Source organism: Scomber japonicus, chromosome 15 (assembly GCF_027409825.1).
Source record: "Scomber japonicus isolate fScoJap1 chromosome 15, fScoJap1.pri, whole genome shotgun sequence".
Taxonomy (NCBI): Eukaryota; Metazoa; Chordata; class Actinopteri; order Scombriformes; family Scombridae; genus Scomber; species Scomber japonicus.
The window spans coordinates 11259969-11282180 of record NC_070592.1 but is presented as its reverse complement, the minus strand read 5'-3'; the positions used below and the strand labels follow the sequence as shown (position 1 = coordinate 11282180).

At 41.8% G+C, this 22212-nt stretch overlaps 2 protein-coding genes across 2 annotated transcripts in view; both read right to left on the bottom strand.

Moving 5' to 3' along the window:
- Nucleotides 1-610: 610 nt before the first annotated feature.
- Nucleotides 611-2840, bottom strand: edn1 (endothelin 1). Its single transcript, XM_053334584.1, has 5 exons — nucleotides 2630-2840; nucleotides 2254-2404; nucleotides 1728-1877; nucleotides 1369-1473; nucleotides 611-747 (listed from the first exon to the last, which is right to left on the bottom strand). The coding sequence occupies exons 1-5, from the start codon at nucleotides 2688-2690 to the stop codon at nucleotides 615-617; spliced, it is 600 nt and encodes a 199-aa protein (XP_053190559.1). The 5' UTR covers nucleotides 2691-2840; the 3' UTR covers nucleotides 611-614.
- A 3692-nt stretch (nucleotides 2841-6532) lies between these two features.
- hivep1 (HIVEP zinc finger 1) overlaps nucleotides 6533-22212 on the bottom strand; it is a 52414-nt gene continuing 36734 nt past the window's right edge. Inside the window, exons 2-8 of the mRNA XM_053334401.1 lie at nucleotides 19843-19896; nucleotides 11077-16883; nucleotides 10834-10967; nucleotides 10552-10727; nucleotides 9753-9854; nucleotides 8533-9059; nucleotides 6533-8242 (exon numbers count right to left, since the gene is read on the bottom strand). Of these exons, the coding sequence (XP_053190376.1) occupies nucleotides 7133-8242; nucleotides 8533-9059; nucleotides 9753-9854; nucleotides 10552-10727; nucleotides 10834-10967; nucleotides 11077-16883; nucleotides 19843-19896 (7910 nt within the window). The 3' untranslated portion in view covers nucleotides 6533-7132. The remainder of the gene's footprint in view (nucleotides 8243-8532; nucleotides 9060-9752; nucleotides 9855-10551; nucleotides 10728-10833; nucleotides 10968-11076; nucleotides 16884-19842; nucleotides 19897-22212) is intronic.

The window sequence follows — 22212 nt, the reverse complement described above, 5'->3', positions numbered from 1 at the left end:
GTTTCAGTCAGTGAAAAATGTCCTGTGTAAAGTGATGACACAAGACACATAATCCCTTCTACGTAGACATCTGTGGGAGAAAATAATGGCATGTTTGAAATATAATAAGTAGAACTGCCTTCATCCATATATGGCAGTGTTGATTTTCTGTAACAGAGATTTATATTAATTTCTCCTACTAATGTCAGTGAAGGGTTTGAAATGCTATTTGGTGTTTTTTTTTTAGTTCAGATTAGTTACAGCGACTGTAGAGAGTCTGACCATGACACCTGAAAAGATCAGTGAATGTCCTTGTTTTTTGCCGAGCAGGTCCAAGTCCTCTGTTCAGCTTATCTCTCGTCACCTGAACTCCTCATATTGTCTCTGACCTCGTTCATCTCTATGATGAAGTGCAACCAAGTCGAGGTGTAAATACTTTCTGCTCTGCTGCTCACACCTCAAGACAGCCATCAAGCCAACATGGAGGACGTCTGCCAGGCTTGTGTAGGCTCTCCAAGTGTCTTCTTGAGAGGCTGCTTGCACAGGACTCCTCTTTGGCAGATGGCTTTTAGAGAAATGGTTATGAAACCCTTTTCACCCTCTGTGTGACAAGGTGCGGAGGTTATCTGTCTTCTTTAGGAGGCTGAGCTCTCGCCGTCCCATGCTCTTGCCCTGCGGCGCTGTCTCACACTCCACTTCTTGAGCAGCAAGCGGGTTTTCAACGCAGCCCTGAGCACTTGAGGCAACACCCGTTTCTTGTTGCTACTCCTCATCCTGTAGACAAAGACAGAAAGCAATCAGACATCCGAACCGTTGATCTCTCAGGTTGTGTGAAAGGTAAGCCTACAGGTGGATTTGAGTTGTCAGTCACTCATATTCCAACCGCTTAGTATGCCAAGTGTCATGCAGAGCACACTTCTGACTGTCTTAAAGAGATTTAAGTTTTTGTTTCCATTTATTAATGTGTCAAAGTGCAGACACGAGGCGCCGCAAACTTTGAGAGGGTTTCATTTTGTAACATGATGGTACATGAGTACAGAGAGGAGCTATTACCCATATCACTCGTAGTTAAGTAGGAAAAAGTGATGCAGGTTAATTTTAGTAAATTCCACAAAACCTTAGAGGTTTTTATGGAATTCATAACGGTGCTTAGTCATCATCATATACAGGGAATTCCTTGCTTGAGGGTTAATCTTGAAATTTCTGTCTCTAAAACACGTGCTTGACTGTTTTCATCTCACAGGCTCACAAGGTTTCATGCATGCAGAAATGACATGCCCTACATAAGACCTCAGTGTTGCGTGTGGTTATATAATTACCATATCAATTCATTTCTGCAAACACACTTTAAGGTATTCAGTCTTCTTCAGTCTTAGCGGATTGTCTTACCTCTTAATCCTGCCCGTGTCTGCTGCCAGCTTGTGTTTGCACTGTGCCCCAGCACAGCCATCGCCCTCGGCGGAGTGGATCACCGTGTCTGGTGATGTCTCATACCTGCAAGAAAACGCACAGGAGGTGAAAAAAAACACATGATGACAGTTGGATCACATTTCAATTATTCATCCAGCAGTTTCGACGCATTTAAGGGCCATTTAAGAAGCGAAACTTGTTCTCACATGTGGTGCAAACAAGCACTAAAATGATAGACTCGGGCGATTTCTAGTATCACTGACAGTAAACATGATAGATGTTTGGCCTGGGGTTGGCATTGCTTGTTTACTGGGAGATTTAAAGCTGCGTTGTAATACCTGAGGGGGTTTTCCAGTAAGCAGAAGTTTGTGCATGTGCTGTCGTTTTCACGGAGGCACCGGCAGCGAGGTCCGGTGCTGGTTGCCATGGAGTCCGAAACTGCGCGCCTAGTCCTAGGAGCGTTGCCCAATCCGTAAGAGACCACGCGCCTGTAAGTGACAGAGACATTCATCAATTAATCAATTAATTAATTAAACACCAGAAATTAATGGTTAAAAACCAAACGAACAATTTAGATTAAAAAAGGGGACATATGACGGTCAAATACTTTTAAATATTTGTGACAGCCCATTTTTTAAAGTTAAATGTTTACAGGACTGTGAATGTGGGCAAAACAACACTTTAGGTACAGTTCATTTACTCCCATACATTAACAGTTAAAGTCCCCACTCGCAAAAACGTTAACTTACCCAATATTTCTAATTAATTAAGTTTCATTTTCTATAAACATCTCTCCAGGGTTGTTAGACTAAAGTAATATTTCTCTAACTGTTGTCTAATAATATTAGGCTTAAGGTGACTTACTCAGGTGTGTTGACCCATATGATGTCCAGGTGACAGAAGTAGACGCACTCCTTGTCCAGGAAAGTGGCGCAGGAGCAGCGCTTGGTCCGCACATGGCGCTTCTGGGTGACAGTGGAGGCGGTGGATGTCTCTGTAGCTGGCGCTGATAGGACTGCAATTAAATCATCGTTATCAGAACAGTGTTCATAAACTATCATACTTATATGTCAGGATATGTCAAGGTAAGTTTCTGCAGTGAGATTTTGATCTGCACTCATGCAAAGGTATGATTAACATTTAGATGGTTGAATAGACTAATACAAGTTATTATAATTTAACTACAATCTCTTATACTCTTTTGGCTGTTAGAAAAAAAAACACGCAATTTTTTTTTTACCTGCGCACAACATCCAGGAGTACATCACTGATAACACGGAGATCAAAATGTACATATCCATTTTCCAAGTTCTGCTAAAATAAAATTTTTGCTCAAGAAAATAAATAATCCAAGACAAGTGCAAAAATAATGATCCAGTGTATCCCTGCTTTTTGCAAATAGTTTCAGTGAGCGTCCTCTTAGATTGACACAGGAGCACAGAGGCGTCAGTCTGGAGTCTCTCTGTCAGTGTGGCCCCACATGTTCAGCCCTTAGACTTTATACAAGTGGCCCCCCTCCCTTCCTACCTCCTCCTCCTCCTCCTTCTCCTCCTGCAGCGCCGCACAGTTTTGTCTTTTGGCTCTTATCCAGACAATGCTGTTTGTTAGTAGTCGGTCTCTGATAAGCAGACGTGCTGGCCAAGTTGAGGACTTTGAGATTCCTTGGTTCCGAGTTAGAGGATAAGGAGGGGGAGGGGAGGGGGGTGGGGGTGATTGAATGCGACCTGTGCCATACTGCCTGCCGGTCCTCTTTGGATGTGGAGTTCACTTATTAAACAGCAGGTGGCAGTCATGTGAAAGCATTTCTCAGTTCCCACTTTTTTATGGTGAGCTTTGCACTACTGAAGCACTAATAGGCATGTAGACTGAAGGATTGTTTTTAAATGAAGTGTAATTTTAAACAGAAGTGTAGATATTATAGATGCAAATTTTTATTACCTGACTTAAACCACACTCAAGAAGAGGTGAGCAGGTCTTGATGAGATAGATGGATAGATAGATAGGTAGCAGCATAAAAAATGGTCTTGATTTCAATCAGAGAGATCTGATCGCTCAATTTAAAATGACAATCCAGTTGAGATCAGGACACTGTGGAGATGTGAGATGTCAAATAAAATATATAATTAATATAAACTAAACTAGACTAAATACAATTTAAGAATAGAGAATGGCCTAAAACAGCGTACCATAATAAATGTATGTATTAATATACACTGTTCAGTATAGTCATAGTCTCCAGCAATAAACTTTCATAAACATAAACATTTTTGGTGCAGTCCCACATCACCAACACTTTTCAGATTCAGTGATGCTCCTTAAAGTGGTGAGACATTTTATTAATATAATATCCTCTTGATTTAATGACATTCGCACAATGTGAACTTGACTGTTTTTGTTGCTTTTTGAAAAATAGCAGTATGAATATGTACATGAAAGTCAAGTTAAATGAAAATGGTGTAATGGGATACTCAGAAAGTGCAAGTGAATTGTAAAAGTTCTTCCTGGTAGATATTTTACCTCATTCTTGACCAGCAATCTTGTCACATATTGGAGTTTGAACTCTGATAGCCTGTAAACACTCAGATCAGTTGCACCACTGCTTACAAAGAAGCTGCTTGGTAGGAGGGGATTTTTGCCCTTTGCATGATCTCGACTGGAGAACTGAATTGGAATAAAAACTCAAAGTGTAATGCACCTTATTTCCTTACCCCTACGAATATAGTGTTTTCAGGTTAAAGCCTTGTATTAGACATCTAATATGACATAACAAGCACAGACATCTTCTACAAATCGTCTTTTTTGAGCACAACTCATGCCAAGGATTAAACAATCTGAGCTGCAGTTGTTAAAAAGCAATAACTAAATAAAGTGTCTTATTTATGGAGCATTAACTCTGTTTAAAAATCCAAACAAATGTAGTCTACAAGGCAGTCCGTCATCCTGACTGCACATATTCTTACATCATCCCCTCGCGATGAATATATGGTCCTGCTGGCTCTGTACCTTGTGCTCCACAACTGCTGTGTTTCATTAACTGATGAATGAAGTGATACTGATTACTGAACGTACAAACAGGCTCCAAAGTGGCTGTTAATCTAATGGTTGTTGGAAGGGAGGGAAAAGCTGTGGAAACTGAGGGGTACTTCATCTCCCTAAATCACACACACACATACAGACATTGTGCTGTTAGGCAGTGGTGGAAAATTGACCGTGTTGGTGCGCACATGCATGTTTAAAGTGGGAAAGTTTTGAGTAAAGTATCCTGACATGCTGCACCTTTGAGGCCCCTAATCAGAGGCTAGTGTTAGGAGTTTCCACTGGCTGGGGGAACAGCTTGTTCTACTGGCAGGAGGAGCTGGCCTCTTTTCATTCAGGACAGAAACAACAGAGTGGAGCAGGCAGCTTTGCTATGTTTTAGTTAAATTTTTGGACTCTCGAGTTTATCCAGTGAGAACATGCAGCTGCTGGGATGATATTGTGTTGTGTAAGACTTTAGTTCTGACTATACTTGGGTTGTGAATTCAGTGGGTTTCATCAGTCCTTCTCAGCACTAGCAGATATTCACCTCAAGGGGTCTCCCTCTGTTCACTTTGCTATTGCTTCCCCTACAGGTTTCAGTCAGTCTTGTAGCAGGAGGGGGGTAGGATGGTGGGGTCTATACTGTAGATGGATGAGTCACCTTCTGAATGAGAAACAAGCAGGTTATCACAGTAAAGCCTCTTGAGATGAGAGTGAAATTTCCCCCCTATTGAGGCCAGATTGCTGCAGTTGTTTGGTCCTGGTCCTCTGAGACCTCTTCACCATGACTTTACCCGTAGGTGTAAAATAAAACAAATATACATTTATATCAAGTGCCACTCGTTTGATTGGTAAATGGTGATTTTTAATTGGCTGTTATCATTGTGATGTTGAGAGGATCGTGAGGTTGTCCCCTGAGGATTGAATGTAAATGATTTTTGCAATACAATACATGTCACCTATTATAGTTAGTGGGATATTGAAGGAGATGTAATTGTTTTTACTGTATGTGGAATAAAATGTGTACATTATTTAGTCTTCATATAGAAAAAAACTACTACTAGTACTATTGCAATTTATCCCTCTGTTGAGCTCCATAGAAATGCTTGAAAGCTGAATGGTATTGTGTATAATTATAGTGGTGGAAAATGATTTTGTATGACACACAAAAGTCACAATTATTGAGGCAGACACAGAGCCAGCCATTTATTTTAAGAATTACTGCTGAAATGTTCGCTGTCATGCTGTAAGAGGCTTGATTTGAGCACCGCAGAAAAACATCATACAGATGCTGTAGGTCGGGCATGTCCAAACTATTCCATAAAGGGCCGCGTGCTTGCAGGATTTTGTTCCAACCAATCAAGAGTAGAGTATATTATAAAAGTTGCTGATTACCCAAATGATGGTAGCTGGGTGTAAACATTTTTAACATGTTGTGAGGACATACCAGCTATTCATGACAGGTCTACTTTCTGTGTAGTATTTACTTAATTGTTATCACTTATCTCAAAATTAGTTTGAAGAGTGAAATTCTTATTTTTTCTATTTGACTTTCAGTAGGCAGTTTTGGCTGCAAATAATTATTTTCATGATCAGTTAATCTACCAATTATTTTCTCACCAAATCTGAAAAAAGTGACCAAAAGTTTGTGTTTAAAATCATAGAAGACTTTTAAAAATATTCACATTTGGGAAGATGGGACCAGTGAGTTACATAAATGATCTCTTGGTAATTAAAATTATTGCAGATTCATTTTATGACGATGATGATTGATTAATGGTTGGAGCTCCATTTCTTTTAGGTTAGGATATGGAAAATATGGTCACTACAATATTAAATATCAGATATTATCAATAAGAGTAGATCATGAACATATACTTAAAAACAATATAGAGAATTTGATCCACGCCACAGTCTGACTTTTAACACTGACTCCAACTATTTGTATTGATCAGTTAATTTGTTATTAGTGAGATAATGAATGCTCTGACTGTATATGATTCAATGTTAAAGTGTGTATGAATATGTGTCATCCGTATTTGATGTCTAATCCAGAATCCATCTTGAAATATGTACTAAATATTTTCAGTGTTTGGCCAATAAAATACAATGACATCACTTTCTTTGTAAACAAATTTTTACTGATACAATTAGGAATATTGATACAGCAATGTAAAGCTACCATAATGCACATACCTATGGACTTATGAATCATAATGGGCACTAGATGGATTATAATAAATAGTTGAACACAACATCTGTACACAGAAACATTGCCCTATAATCCATAGAAATGTACATATACCAGTACAACATTTATATTTCCATAAATTTACGAATGACAAATCCGCCAAAATAAATTGATATCCTCCATCTTTATGCCTCTCTTTACTTTTAGTTTTTTTGAAATAAACACAAGCAACTACTGAATTTATAAGGAATTATATACAGGTTCCTAAACAAGAAACTCCATAAAGGCACAATTGTCTATACAACATGTACAAAAGAAATTGTTGGAGCTGACAAAAAAAGTAAAAATAAAATGATTGGTCATCATTATAATTGTCATATGATTGCACGTACAATATGAATGTCAGCATCTGTGCTTTTGAAAGGTGATTTGCAAAGAAACAAACCCCTGTAGAAGTGTTTTCAGTCTTACAAAGTGACAAGAATTACAAAAAGAGAACAAAGAAGAGCTTTTCCAACTTGGGGCAGGAGGTTTTCAGGTGGCAATGACCAGTCTGTCTTCATCATCACTGGATACCTCATTATAGTCATCAATTGCCTTCTGCCAGCTGGACACTTGCGCTGGTCTTGGAGGTGCAGGATCACTAGCTCCCTCGACTGGCGAATCCTTAACACTGTCTGCTCGACTCTCCGGAGCTGGTGATGGGTGCTGCTGTGGGGATTTCTTTCTTTCTTCCCTCTCCAAAGTCTGTATGAGCTCTACTGCACCTCCAGAGCTGGGCCTGCTGCCTGAGGTCAGTTCTGGAGGGCTGTTGACAATCAAAGCGGCCGGCGGTGAAGCGGCCATGCAACTCTGTGAAAGGTGTTCAATTTGAGATGGCTGCGCCGCCAGAGCGTCTGGGCTGCCCTGCCTCTCACAGGACCCATGGAGGGGACTTAGGGCAGACAGAGGGCTTAGAGAAGGAATGATGGCAGGCAGGGCGATGTTAACTATCTGCAGGCCTGGGACATGTGTCTGGGGGCCGGTGTTGCTTTGAGAGGTGGGGTTGGCAGCTAAAACCTGCAGGCCTAAGGTGGCATTAAGTGTCAGCCCTTGCTGGGGTAGCAACTGGGTGGGTGCCAGGCCTGTGTTGGTCAGCCCCATTAGGTTCAGTGCCTCCAGACCCATTGGCTGTATCGTTTGAGCCTGCAAACCAGCGACCTGACCCAAGGGGAAGCAGGGGACAACATTACTGATTGGCTCCTGGACCACGAGGGGCTGGTTATGCAGACCCTCTGGCTGGGGTGGAGTGTTTGGAGCCGGTAACGGGCTTGTGTTTCGGTGAATGACGCTCACTGCCGGGATTGTGAGCTGGACAGGGCCAGCCTGGATTGGTACAAAGGTGGAGTAAGCTGCCAGTCCAGCGGGTACCAGCTGGATCCCCCCGACTGGTACCATGCTGTAAGAGGAGCGAGAAGGCTGCTGGGAGTGCAGAGGCAGGTGACTGAACAGGTGGGTCTGCGTCTCTGCTCCTAGTGTTTGACATAGACCGTGTGGGGGTAAGTGCACAGGACCATGAGACGCATAGGAGGAAGTCTGAGTGCTCCGGTCCACTGGTATGCTCGATTCACTGGTTGGCACAGAGTGTTGGGCGGAGATGGTGTCCTGTGAAAAAAAGAGAAAAAAATAAATATTCAGTCTTACTTCTTGACTTAATTGTGGCACAATCCTAGAAGATTTGAGAGGATATGATGTTATAGTATTTGGATCCACCAAGCCTAATCAAACTTATTATAATAAAACTATTCACCTTTTGTGTTTTGTTTTTTGAGCATTCACAGGAGCTTGGTGGAAGTGCCTCGCATGCAGGATTCAAAGTAAGGGTATGGATAAGAAAGAAGGGAGGCAGGTAGTGGGTGATGGAGAGACACACAATGAGAATACATGGGTCTCACCTGGCCAAGCTTGGAGCCCTTGCCTGGCACTGGGGGACTAGGGGGCACATCAAAGTCAGGGTAGTCGATGGACATCTGCCTGCACGGTGACACTGGGCTCATCATGTGCACTGACTCTGTGTCTGAGATGTAGGAGTCTGATGTGGTGGCAACAGGTGGAGGAGAATAAGGGAGGGGCATTGAGCTGGTGTAGCACCCAGAGATGGATATCTGCTTGCTCAGGGACACGGGGCTCATCATGGGGACAGATTCTGAGTCTGATGTGTGGGATTCAGGAGCTGGAGGCTGGGACAGAGGGAGGGAAATTGAGCTGATTGACATCTGGGCAAGGAGGGCACTAGGAGGGATCTCAGCCTCTCTGGAAGGAATATGCTGCGGGCTGGCAGAGACAGAAGGGTTGGTAGACAGGCCGGACTCTGCTTGGCTGTCCTCCTCATCCTCATCGTCATTCTCTTCATCATCAGGGCCGTCGGAGTCATCACCATCTGAATCTTGACGGTCAGCGCTGCTAACCTGACTGCGGTCTCCTGCAGATGAGAGAATACAGTAAGTAAGGGGAGTGTCTATTCTCGGTATTCTGCAGAACATATGAGTCATCACAGCTAGTATTGTGGGAAAAAAACAGCATTTCTTTCACTTTCATTCATTAAAAGTCCTCTATTATCATCTAGGTTTCTACCTTACAGTGAGAAAATCCACCACTAAGAATAAAATTGATGTTGCTGCAGCACTAGTGTTTTACACCCCAGACCACCACACGCCCCTGAGCTCCATCACAGGCAGAGGAGGAAAAACAAATATGCTCTCAGAGACTGGGACCATAGAATGCTTTCAGGCAGCTTCTCTCTCTGTCTTTTTTTTCTAAAATTAGACGCAGCAATTTCCTCTTTCTAAACGCTGTGCATGCCGCCCACATGCGCTTTGAGTTAACAGAGGAAGAAGCTGCATTTAGAATTTCTAATTAGACCATGGCAAAGCTATTGATCGACATAGCAACAGAGCACAAGCAGGGACAATCTGTGTTTTACATCTCATGCCATCAACAGAACTATTTAAAGAAGGGCAATCCTGTTGTTTGAAATCAAAGCAAATGGGGTAAACAAGACCTTTGTTTTAAGTCACTTATACAGATTTATATCTATTTTGTTTAATAAACTATGGCTTCAAGCAATAATTTTACTATATTTCTAGAGTTAGGGTAAGCAAGTGAAACACTGTACCAGAGTCCTCTGCATCCTGATCCTCAATGAGACCCTCAGGCACCCCCATTTCCATGCATTTTTTACTGTGGGCCTTGGATTTCATGTGCTTGGTCAGATTTCCTGCAAGAACAGAGGCAGAAAGGTCTTTGGGTGGGTAGAGCTTGAACAATAGTAGAGAAGGAGTTTATGTAAGAGAATACGGTCTCTGGGCAAGCTGTATGTAAAGGGTGAGTAACTGATAAAGACATTTTTAAATGAACGTGGGTTGCTCTGACACCAAGTACTGTTCTGCAGTGTCGCGTGGGTAGGCAAGTTCGATAAAGAATGGTGAATCATACTGTCTTGGTTTAAAAGATGGTGAAACCACATCTTTAATTTCAGAGCTCCTAACAGTAAAAAGTGAATGTAGCAGTTCAAATCTGTTAAAAATATTTAGTCTGAGATGTAAATTGTGGTGAAAAAGAAAAGTATTATCAGATGTAAGTGACATGTGCAGTCACTGTGAACATTTTTCAGTTAAGATTTGTGGTACTGTATTCATCATGATGAATGTATTCAGTAATTTAGAACCACATACAGTTAAATATATCATTTCAAATTATTTTCTAGACAGTTGATTAGTGTGAAAGTACTGACATGTTTATGCACTGCAAGAAGGGAAACATTAACTTCAAACTTGGAATTGTAATCAAAGGTTTATGGGAAAATACTGCATTGGCATAAAACATCTCTATTATATCTTTAAATATGCACCTATTAAAAAAGTTGTGGCTTTAGATTTACAGCTTTAAACACAGACCAATCGCTGAGCTCTAACCTTTTGTCTTGAAGGAGAAGTTGCAGTGGACACAGTGGTATGGCCTGACGTCAGAGTGGGTGCGAATATGTTTGCGCAGCATGCTGGGCTTCTTACAGCGGATCCCACATTCTTCACAGATGTATTTACCACGCCCACGTCCACGTACATAAACATACTCCTCATTAGATTTGTATCTGTGGGATTGCAGGCATGAGGTAAACATAACATGGAAAACAAGCACATCATTTTTGATATTAAATTAAATAATTGATTGTTTTAATGAATTGTGTCAAATCATACCCGCCATCAAATATTTTGACCCGCCGTGGCTCCGTCTTAGATGCCAAGTCCTTGTCTGACTCAATGCTGGCCTGAGTTTCTGGTTGCACTTTACTTCTGGTTTCAACTGATACAGACTTCTGGGTTATTGGCAGCTGTAGAGAGAAGTAATTGATGTATTTATTGATATGATTAAAAAAAACAAGGCAGTAATATACAAGAAACATAAATATTATCTAAACGTTGCAGGAAAATAGTTCTTACCCTTGGCATGATGTCTTTTAGCTTGCCTGTGTAAGACAAGTTATCAGATTTTCCAGAAGTTCTTATGGCCGAGGTGTAGTGTATTTTCTTGGAGCTCTGCTTGGAGTCAAACAAAGACATGACCACCTTGGTGGGCAACCCAAGTGGGTTAGGGTTGTTTGGGCTGACTGTCCAGGAAGCATACGCTGAAGTCTTCAGATCAGTCTGTGGCACATGAAGAGGTTTCCTCTTCATCAGGAAACACCATGTGAAAGTGGTGGCAGTCTTCAGGCTGGGGAAAGACAGGCGATGGCTGTCTTTTGTGTTAACCACAGAAACAGATGTTGTCAGTTTCACCTGACCACCATGGAAGCTGGAGGGCCTAATAGGAGATTTGGCAGGAGTCCACCTCTGTTCTTCAGCTTTCTCTTGAGGCTTGGTATTAGCTGGCCTGGAGGTGACCTGGCCACTAGGTGCAGTATTTAGGGAATGTCCAGCCTCCTCAGGAATAACAGTGCTTGTTTCTTTTTCCAGCCCAGCACTGTCAGGGGACATTGGCTTAACGTCATCAAGAGCCTCTGAGTCCTTCTCTCTATCTGTTTTAACCTGGGGCAAAGGTGGGGCCTCAGTTTCAATGGGACTGTCCACTGGTTCAGTTGTGCAAACCTGTCTGACAAGTGTTAGCTTCCGCTGTCGAGTCACCTCTGACATCTTGGAGTTAAGATAATTGACTGATCTGCCATCAGTTAGACAGGCCACGCCATGCTCATCCTTAGCTCGTTTTTGGTGCTTTTCCATGTAGATGTCCAAGCTGTTGGCTGGTGACAGCATTCTTTTACTTGAAGCAGTGGGTTCATGCTGTGGGCAGAGTGTTACTGATGCCAGCTTCTGTGTGCAATGTAAAGACCCAAGAGAAGGTGCTCGTTCTCCAGTATGGTTATGACTACTAACAATTGGAGTTTGAGTCCTATCCTTCTTAACAGCTGGTACAGCATGGGCATCACTATCTACACTATGAGTGGATGAGAGGCTATTTTTATTGGACACAGAGGAAGCAGGGTGCATCTGCTCATGAGTGATCAGGATCTGTGGCAATGTTATAGCACCTGCTTGGGTTTGATTGAATGGGTCCCTTTGCTGCTCACCTGGCAAAACTACAGTCTTGGTCTTAATCTCAGAGATCCGTTGATTGGATTGAGCAACATATACATTTTGGAGTACATCTGATGATTTTGAAATGCTCAAAATTGGATTGGCAATAGGTATTGTTAAAACTGGCAAGGCTATCTGCGTTCCCTGTGTGCTGGAGAATGAAAATGTTTGGCTTGCTTTCAAGGCAGGACACTGCAATTGGTATTTGGGCACAAAACATTTCTTCTCTTCAGAGTCAGCTGGCTTGTTCTGGACATTGTCACGACAAACTAAGATCTGGCTAAGAGGCTGTTGTAACTTTTGGCAAATTTGAACCCTTGATGTTTGATGCCAAGGGTGTGGAAGGCCATGGACTTGAGGCTGCTGAGTTGCGCTGCCCAAATGAATACTTTGTACCATTTGCTCATTTGTTTGCAAAGGTGGATCTCCAGACTGTAGGATAAAAGGTTGAGCTATGTTGCGCCTATTGGCAATATGAATTTGCTGGGATCTACTCTGTGTTAAAGAGCTAACATTTGTAATGGGAGCTTTATCTAGAGGTTTTCGAACAGGTTGTTGACTCTCTGGACTTATCTTTAAAGACATTTGACGGACTAATGGCCCCCGCCTCCTTTCAATAAGGGGCACCTGGGAGACTTGTGATATATGTCCACTTTTTGGCTGGCCAACAGGTGACATAGATCTGCCGGGGGATACATTGCCACAGTCAAAGGACTTGCTACGATAGTCACATGAAATCTCCACAGATGGTTGAGTGCAAGTGATTTGTTCCGATGCAGCACGCCTCATAATTCCAGGCACCCCAAGGGTGTTGAAGGCTGTTTGCAGACCTTGAGGATCTGGGATTTTGCTGACACACTCCCCTCTAGATGGACTCTCTGACCTAGATTGTTCATCTCTGTCAAAAGAGGCTGAAATGCTCGAACAGCGAGATAGACTACTGTCCCTGCTGAGGCTTCGTGAGAGACTGGACTCAAAACTGGATTCACCTGAGGAGTGGTCCATTTGAGCAAGACGAATTCTTTTCTTTTTAGGCGGAAGTTTCTCTGCTGGTAACTTTGATAAACTCTCACTTCTCTGAGGCCAGTTGAATTGATCTGTAGGCTTATCTGCAGGCTCAGAAGTCTGTGTTTCATGTTCTCTGTCAGGCTCCTCTGTGACCAGAATCTCAGGAACCTGGATGTTGTTTTGACGAACTAGACGAGACTGATGGACAGGAGTAGAGTTTTCACTAACTGCTGCTACTGTACCATCAGTGCATTGTTCCATCCTTTGTTTTCCAAAGTCAACACCCTTGGGTTTAGACATTTTTTCATGGTAGCTGTCTACTGAAACATTTACTATTGCATCTGTTTTGGGCTTGTTTAAGGGTTCCTTTTCCATACTATCAACAGGAGAGGCCCTGTCAATAGATTCAGTCTCAAATGAATTGGGTCTGCTGAGAGAGTTGGTGTGTCTAATGACCGAAGTACCACTGCCTTGCCTTTGCATCTCTCCTTTAGTGGTGGTGCTGATTTGGGTTTCTCGTATTGGTGACAGTCTTGAATCTGAAGTATTCATACCTCTTGCTATGAGCTGAATTTGCGTTAGCTTTGACTGGTTGTTTTTGGGCTGGATGTCAGGTATTACAGCATGCTGAGAAAAAGTCCGATTTGCCATAGCTGTTGGAAGTTGACATGAATCAAAACTAACTGAACAAGGTGGAATCGTATCAGTTGGAGATTGGTCATCCTCATCTCCAACACTTTTCATTTTCCGTCTCTTCCTTATTGATGTCTGTTGATCAAGTATTCCTGGACCACTAGTTGATCTAGGGACAAGAGGATGTTGTATGTTGACATGAAAAACATCTTGATCCGTTTCTTTAACAGCAGTTGGCTTGTTTTTTGGACCATGGAGCTCAGAGCAGTAAAATTTCTTGTGAGTTTCAAAATTCTCTAACTTTCTGTACCGGTTACGACAAGTTTCACACTCATACATTGTGCCTTTATTCTGCTGAGGCTTTCTGTTTCTCTCCTGGTTGTACTCAAAAGATCTGCTTCTTTGCATTAGTTCTGTGGAATTGTTTAGACCATGATAGCCCTCATCCATAGAGCGAACAGAAGGGAGGCCATGCCCGTCAGTCGTGGAGATGTCCTCCACTGCTGCTTGTCTGACTAAGGTACGAGCATGTATTGCTGGATTTGGAGTTGATGGGGCTGATGAAAATACATCGTCATTCAATGAACTAATTTTGTCATCAAATGACTGACAAATTCGCAAAGGGTGGGGGAGAGGGGCAACATTGAGGGGAAGAGCAGAATGTCCTGGGGTAGTAGGCATAGAGTTACTCCTTGTTATTGGCAAACAGTCCATTGGCGGGTACTGAGAGGGAACCGAGAGAAGAAATACTGGCTTTGATTTATCTGTGGGGGTGAATGGGGATTTGGGGATGTCTGAGCTGGAACTTGACCGTCTTCCCATCGGTTTAAGATCAAACTGAAAAGAGTCTTTAAATATGTATGATTTTGGGGAATCTATGCTACCTCTCCTTGAGAGAGATGTTCTCCTTGGTTTGACACTGTCCAGCTGCTTGTTGTCAACCACTGCCTCATTATCTGATATCAACTTTGAAATTCGTTCTTCCAGAGAGAGTGTTTTTGCTTCTAAAGGTGGACGCATCTGTCCTTCTGTGGCCCGCGGCTTTTGCTCAGCTGCTACATGCATTACTGCAGCAACCACAGGAGGGACAATGGGAAGACTATTCTTGGCTATGTCAATGTCTCCTGGAGGAGTTATCTTAACAAATGGGCTAGGTGGACTCATGGCCTGGTCAGCACTTTCAGAACGTGAGAAGTAGCCAGAATCTGTACTTCCCAAACTGCGGGGACTAAGTAGGCACTTAGCCTGTTGCTGTTGAGAAAAGTCTGTTGCTTGTTGCCTCTGAAGCTGAGCATGTCCACCTAACAGCGGAGACTTGCACTGTTGGTCCTCATCTTCACTCACTGTATCTAATGAGTGATTTGTACCATCCACCTCTTTCAGAGATGATAGGACTGTGATGTTTGATCTCAGATTGGCAGTCTGGAACTCTCGTTGCCGTTGTGCTGCGGCTTGCTCGGGTGCTGCGCATGTAACTCTCGGACTATCTGCCCTCAGAGGGGAGACGTTAACTGGGTATACAACAACTTTTGGAAGTGCAGCTGTCACTTTAGGCTCATGAGCCCTCTGTCCAAGTGCTGGTTTCATTGCGTCAAACACAGCTGATGACTCCGCTTCCTCATGGCTTGCTTGAGTTGTACCTGCGCTGTGTAAACTGTTTTCCGATAAAGCTGCCACACTGCTCTGTGATGAGTCAGGGTCCAAGTCTGCAGTGCTACCTTCCTCATCACTGTCCCCGCTCTCCTCTGCCTCTGAATGTGTTCCGACAGCTTTGTCAGACTCTTGCGATAGTGATCCACCTCCAGATTCAGAACGTGCAATGAGGCCCAATTTTATAGCATGAGCATGTGATTTCTTGTGCTTGTACAAGTTACTCTTGGTTTTGAATGAGAAGCCACAAGTAACACAGGGGTACGGCCTTTCTCCTGTGTGAGACCTGATGTGTTTGAGCAGCACACTGGGTTTCGCACATGCCCGGTGGCAGTATTCACAAACGTACTTTCCTGGCTTCTTAGGTTTTTGTTCCTGGCTTCTTTGCTGTTCTGCAGCAAAGTTCATTACTGTCGTCATCTGAACTTGGTTGCTTCCAGGTGTAACTGGGACCTGAATGGTACTAGGAACACTTGCTGAGAGGGACTGGCATGTGTGCACTACTGGTGGTTGGCTTTGTGGCAAAGCATTGGAGCCTGAGGGAACAGGTGCATGAGTTATAGCGGATGGTCCAGTATTAAAGCCCATGTGCAAGCTAGGCTTTTCTGGATTTGAAGCAACAGGCATAAAATGTGGTGTGGCATGTGAAGATGGCTGCAAAGGGGTACCCTGTGTAGATGTCTGCACATTTCCCTGTAGTGGTGCTGCAATGCCAATGAAGTTGCCTTGTTTGTCAATATAATAAGTCTGCATATGGGAAGGTTGGGTTTGGAGACCAACATTGGCTGCTGGCATTGTTGTTAATTCACCACTGGATTGAGCATCAAGGGTGGAAACTGGTTTTCGAATGGCAGTGATGTGCAAAGAGTTTTTCCTCTCAGCCAGTGTACTAAAGTCAGGCTCCATGGCCTTAAGTAGGACATCAAGTGGAGCACTGGTGTGGTAAGGATCTGCCTCAAAGCTGGGGTCTTTGCTCTTTCTGTCTTTGTGCTGAGACACTTCAGCTGTTATCAAAGATCCCTCCTCACCATCTGCGGGCTCATGAGATGGTGGCCTAGAAGACGTTTCCTCCTGCTTCACCCTTTCATGGTCAGTAGATGATGCCCCTTTGTCAGGGGATGGTGCAACTGATTGGGCATACAGTTGGTCTCTTTTCTCACTGGGTGATGCTGAAGGATTGTGAGATGGGCTGGTTGAGGAGGAGGAGCAAGAAGTTGTAGTTTCCTTGGGCAATGATCCGTGGAGAGCAGTTTCAGATGTTTTCACCTGCAGGGGCTTCTTCACTGGAGATTTAGGAATTTTCTTTAGTTGATTCTCTGCAACAACCTTTTTCCTCTTCAGGCCTTTTATGTTATCTGCATTTCTTCGACTGCTTTCAGATATCCCTGTAGACAAAGAGACAACAATGAGAAACACACAAAAGCAGAGTTGGCACAAAAACACCATCTTTTTCTAAACGTTGTTCACCACTGTACCATATGGGCAGATTAGGCACAAATCCCTACTGAGAAAATAGATTCTATTTTCTGTGCTGAATTGGTTTTCTTATTGGCTTAGGAAACTTAACACACCTAAATATAAATAAATAGACTGTAGTTAATAAATGTACCATGTTATATTAGATTTAGGAATCAGAACTTTTAAACTTTTAGTAATTTGGTTTAAAAATAGAGAGACTACTTCCAGGAGTCCAAAAGTCCACCAATACTCATAGCTGTGGCAATTCATTTCTAATAAATTACTTCCATATGATTTTATCTCAGATATTTAGCATCCAGTGATAAGCATAAACGGATTGTACAGCAAATTATCAAGTCTAAATACTGCACTTTCCTTTTTTTTGGTCACATTGCTTTAAAACCTCCTTTGGCAAAAAAAAAAAGGTTTTGGTTCATATACATGACATGATATTTACATGTTTGTCATTTTGTTTCTTTGTTAATCCCAAAAAGAAAACAGCAAGCATTACTGTTTCAATAACTATAGTATTGTTAATTGTTATGTATTACCCTATTATTACTTTAACTTTGTGTTAGAGTAGTAACATAAAGGTAAAGTAATAATAGGGTAATACATAAAAACCTGTAAAACTATAGGTTTAATATTATTTCCACATATAAAGTTACACCACTTTATACTATTTTCAGACTTAAACTACAAAAATATTCTTGTTCCAATAGTTTGCACAGTCCTACAGTCATTCTTAAAACCCTCAATTATATGCTGTTTAACATGTAGAATACATGTACGATTACACCAGTGTAATTATAGTGCAACACAATGACATGATTTATGGCATTCACAGCTGTTATATAACAACATAAAATGCTCTACAGCATAACTAAAGCATAGCCTTCCACATTAAATATATGTAATCTTTCTTCTGTGTTGTCATTGATTTTATCAGTTTTTGTTGAAGTGTGATATATTCAATAACTCAGTCACGTCATCCTTACTTTTATTTATTTGCTGTGTGACTAATGCTGAAGAGGCCCACACTTTATTACATAACTAAACAATCCTTCCTTCCTTTCCTTGCTTTTCAAAAACCTACGTAGACCTACGTAAAAAAACAAAAACAAAGAAGAACTGATCTAAGGCAGCAGCACTGTCTTAAACAGGGCACGCCCATACCATGGTATCCCATAATTTCTCATGTTGGCCCTGTAAGTGACTCAAGCAGGTGTTTTTAAGGACATGATGCAAAGGTTTAGCAATGCCTTGTCACTGTTTCCTGGCTTGAGTGGGTATTTCCCAAGATGAGGTCAGGGTTCCTTTAGGCTCTCTGGCATAATTAGATTGAGGAACGCCTTGTCTTTACATAAGTTAATCCATTCTCCACACAAACATGCAACCAAAGAGCCTTTAAGACAGCACAAAACGAATGTGAAATGCTCTCAAAGTAAACCCTATGATTTTTTCTAAAATAACCCTGGTCTGAACGATGCTTTACAAAGAAACACATTTATATCGACTGCTAAGAAACATGGGAAAAGGATTAGTTCTCAGACTGCAAAAGAGATTCCATGACTTCAAGTTTTCCATCATAAAAAAGTACTTCATAAACAAACATCAGTGTCAGTGTCATTCCTCCGCTATAATGTTTATTGTTAGAAAAAGCTGTTAAGGCTATTTTTGTATAAAAATAAAAAATAAAAAAAATCATCCAATGAACAAATTCTTTCAAATAGTGGCTAAGCTTTTTCCATGACTTTCTTAAGCTAATTATTTTTAATGTAAAATAAAGACCATGTCTTAGTGATCCAGTGTGAAGGAGCGACTGACAGATTTAACTTCTTTTTAAAGAGCCCTGTCATGGGGATTAACCTTTGACTGGCAAGCATCAGTACCTGCTGTACTGTGAGAGGGGGACTGAGATATTCTTATTCATACCTTTTCTATTTAGCGTCTCCACCAAATCTCATTTACAGTGGATGATTCAATCAAAGCTTGCACGTCCTGCAAATAAGCTGGGTGGGTGTTTTTTTTTAAATGACAGCGCTGCAGTGTTAAGGTTTGCTCAGCTGGTTAATTCTTAGGCACAGCTTAAACAGACACACCATAGCTGCTGTTACATAATACTGCCATTACTGGTGTGGTGTTACTGCGATGCACAGCAGTAACACCACAGTAATGGCATATTACCTAATGTATGCACTCAAGATATTAAGATGTTTTTTATAAATTATGAAACATTTCCTGGATAATCATTTCTTTCTTCGAGGCAGACTTTAGTATTTAACTGCCATGTAACCATTAACGTCACATTTCAGTGTGTCAGAGAAACTGAAATGTGGGTTTAAAGCTATCGTTGTGGCAGGTCACCGCTGTAAATTATTCTCTAAGGAATGTGGAAACCAAATAAAACAATATATTGCAAATAGTTTTACTGAAGCAGAAACATTAAGTGCCGCAAAAATCCAGATGCTGCGCAGCAACTGGATCTGCTGCTGTAACAAGTGGAAACCAGAAAATATTTTTACTTTTTTACTTACAAGTGCAGCATTCCTTAAAGGATAAATTACAGCTAATTCTGATAACACTGCCACGATAAACACACCCTATCATAAATTATTATGATTGTGCATAAAGCCTTTACAACCAAGACTACTGAATTACATTTTATGCCTTTAGTGAAAACCCTATCTTAGGTTACAACATTTATTTTATTCATTTTAAGCTACCGCATGTTGAATAAGAAAACAGAAACTTTCTAACAAAAATCCTTCCAAATAATAGGAGACATTCAATTCATCCCTTCTTTAAAAATAAACGTAACTCATTACTTTTAATCCAAAGTGTTGAGAGAGAGAGAGAGAGAGAGAGAGAAAAAAAGGATCTTACCTTTCTGTGAGCTTTTGGGGTCTTTAAGCTCTTTCTGTGCTTCTTCGATTTTATCTGTAACACAAGAAGAGACACCATATTCAGCATATTCAGAGATTCCACAGTGCAGATTGTAACTAATGTGATGTAATTACATGTAACTACTGGGGATGCTTCCCACATGGCTGTAGCAGGACGAAGGTCTCTCAAATGAAAAACAGATATTCCCCCATAGCCGAGAGAGCGTACATTACTCTATTATGGAAACTACTGTAATCATGAAGGGGCCTGTTTGAGCATGAAAAAAAAAAAAAACATACCAGCACACCCACTTATAGAAAACAAAAGTGCGACCCTGTGTGAAATAAAAGGTTACGCTCTCAAGCGAGTCAATGTAGTGGGTTCACTCTCATTACCACTGAGCTAGCGCTAACCCACAGATCAATTTACATATTTGAATGCTGTTTACACCCTTCGGGGGGGAGACAAATTCATTCCAGACAGACTTTTTAAAAGGCAGGTGAAGAACATGTTTCTGTATGAGCCATATGGACGAGTGGGAGGTGACACGGTGCTGACTTGTTTGTTGCTGTAAATCAATATTAATTATATAAGCTGGATCAACGTGGCGTGAACAGGTTACACAGAGTGGTATAAAGTGAGAAAGAAACGGTAAAGCCTCTTTTCTTCCACTCCTGCTGGGTCACTTCCACATTTTATTACTGCATCATTTTTAATCGAATTTAAACTTTAAGCAACAGGTGAAAATTGGATTTATAAAAAATCAATAATGCAAAACTACAGCTGAAAACCAGCTTATAAAAATATTTGCTTTCCTTATTACTTTAAGGAAAATCTGATGCAAAATCAGCAGCTTTTTTAAATATTCTCTCACATTTTGCTGTTAATTAAAACACATTCTGAGCTGAGCTTGCTGCAAGAAAATGTGTTCTTGCAGTTTCGGTCGGTCTGAGCAACAAAAAAAAGGGTTGTATTTTACCACGAAAATCAGTAAAACACAATAATGATTAGCCCTCAGCCTCTATAAGTACAAGTGTGCATACAAGCACACTCACATTAAGCACAGAGGAAACTAATGAGCACAGCAGGACTTCAGCATGTTTCTGCCTCCTATGACCACGGAAAATGGTTGGAAAAATAAACCCTACTGTGGCTTCAGCGCCCCACATATGACATTAAGAGTCCTCGAGGACCCGCGGTAACAATTTGGTCCTCGATTGCACGGACATTAATGGAGGGTGAAAGAGGATGTTCTTCTGTGGTTCTCAAAATCAGTAATGCAATGCTGGGAATACTCAGAGGAGGGGTGAACACGAGCGGGCCATGGAAGAGGTCAGTGGATTATGTCATCCTCTGTGTGTGTGTGTGTGTATGTGTGTGTGTGCTACTATAGTCACACCCTTCACCATTGCTCTCTCTTTCTCTCTCTATATATCCCAGGCACACGCCACAGATTACATAATGTGTCCCCACCCCTGCGCTGCCGTAGAGCAAAACAAAGGCACCCTGCCAGCAGAAACACAGCAACGGAGGAGCATGACGAGCGGGCAGAGTGTTTGTTTATGTGCGAGTCTGTTAAAAAAAAAAAAAAAAAGTACATTGACACAAAGGGGATAGCTATGTTGTTTGTCTATTTGCATATAAATGACCACGGTGAACGCCCTCTGACAAAAGAATCAGGTAGGCTGCATTTTCCTGGCAGTGAAGCCAGTGTCTCTCCAAGCGGAGCAGCTCCTGGAGCTTCCCGATGTGTCATAGTTACCACACTGTAACCTCGCAGCTTCCTCGAGTTGAACAGCGATGTTATTGCGAACCAATTTGAGATAATAAATGCTTATTTTAGCGGTTAGAAGACTTGGAGACAGATCTTCGCCTGCATATGCTTCATTGTTTGCACAGCTTGATACATATGTCTTGTATTAGACCGCACTGGCAAACCGAGGCGCAAGTGATTACTGCCCAACAAAAATCTTATTAGTGGTTGTGTATGGTAGGAGACCAGAGTATAAGCTATTATAGATCAGATTGCACTACTTACATAACAAACCACAAACAAGACCCCTCACGCTGAATGACACCCATGAAGTGAAGCCCTGAACCGTGGAAAAAAAGAAAAAGAAAAAAAAAGAATGGGAAACACCGGCTCCAGTGAGTGGAAAGGGGGGAGACGCAGCGCTTCCCCTCATCCCTCACCCTCACCCTCAATAAGGACAAAATATTCCATCCACAGCGCCCGTTATTAAGACAGCAGGGAATGATTACATGCTTGTTCATATTTCCCTCATTATGGCTGCTGGGGTTTGCTGAGGTGGTCTTTACGATGGCTTGTACGGTGCTTCGAGACGTTCGGCATGCCATCTTAAACGCGTG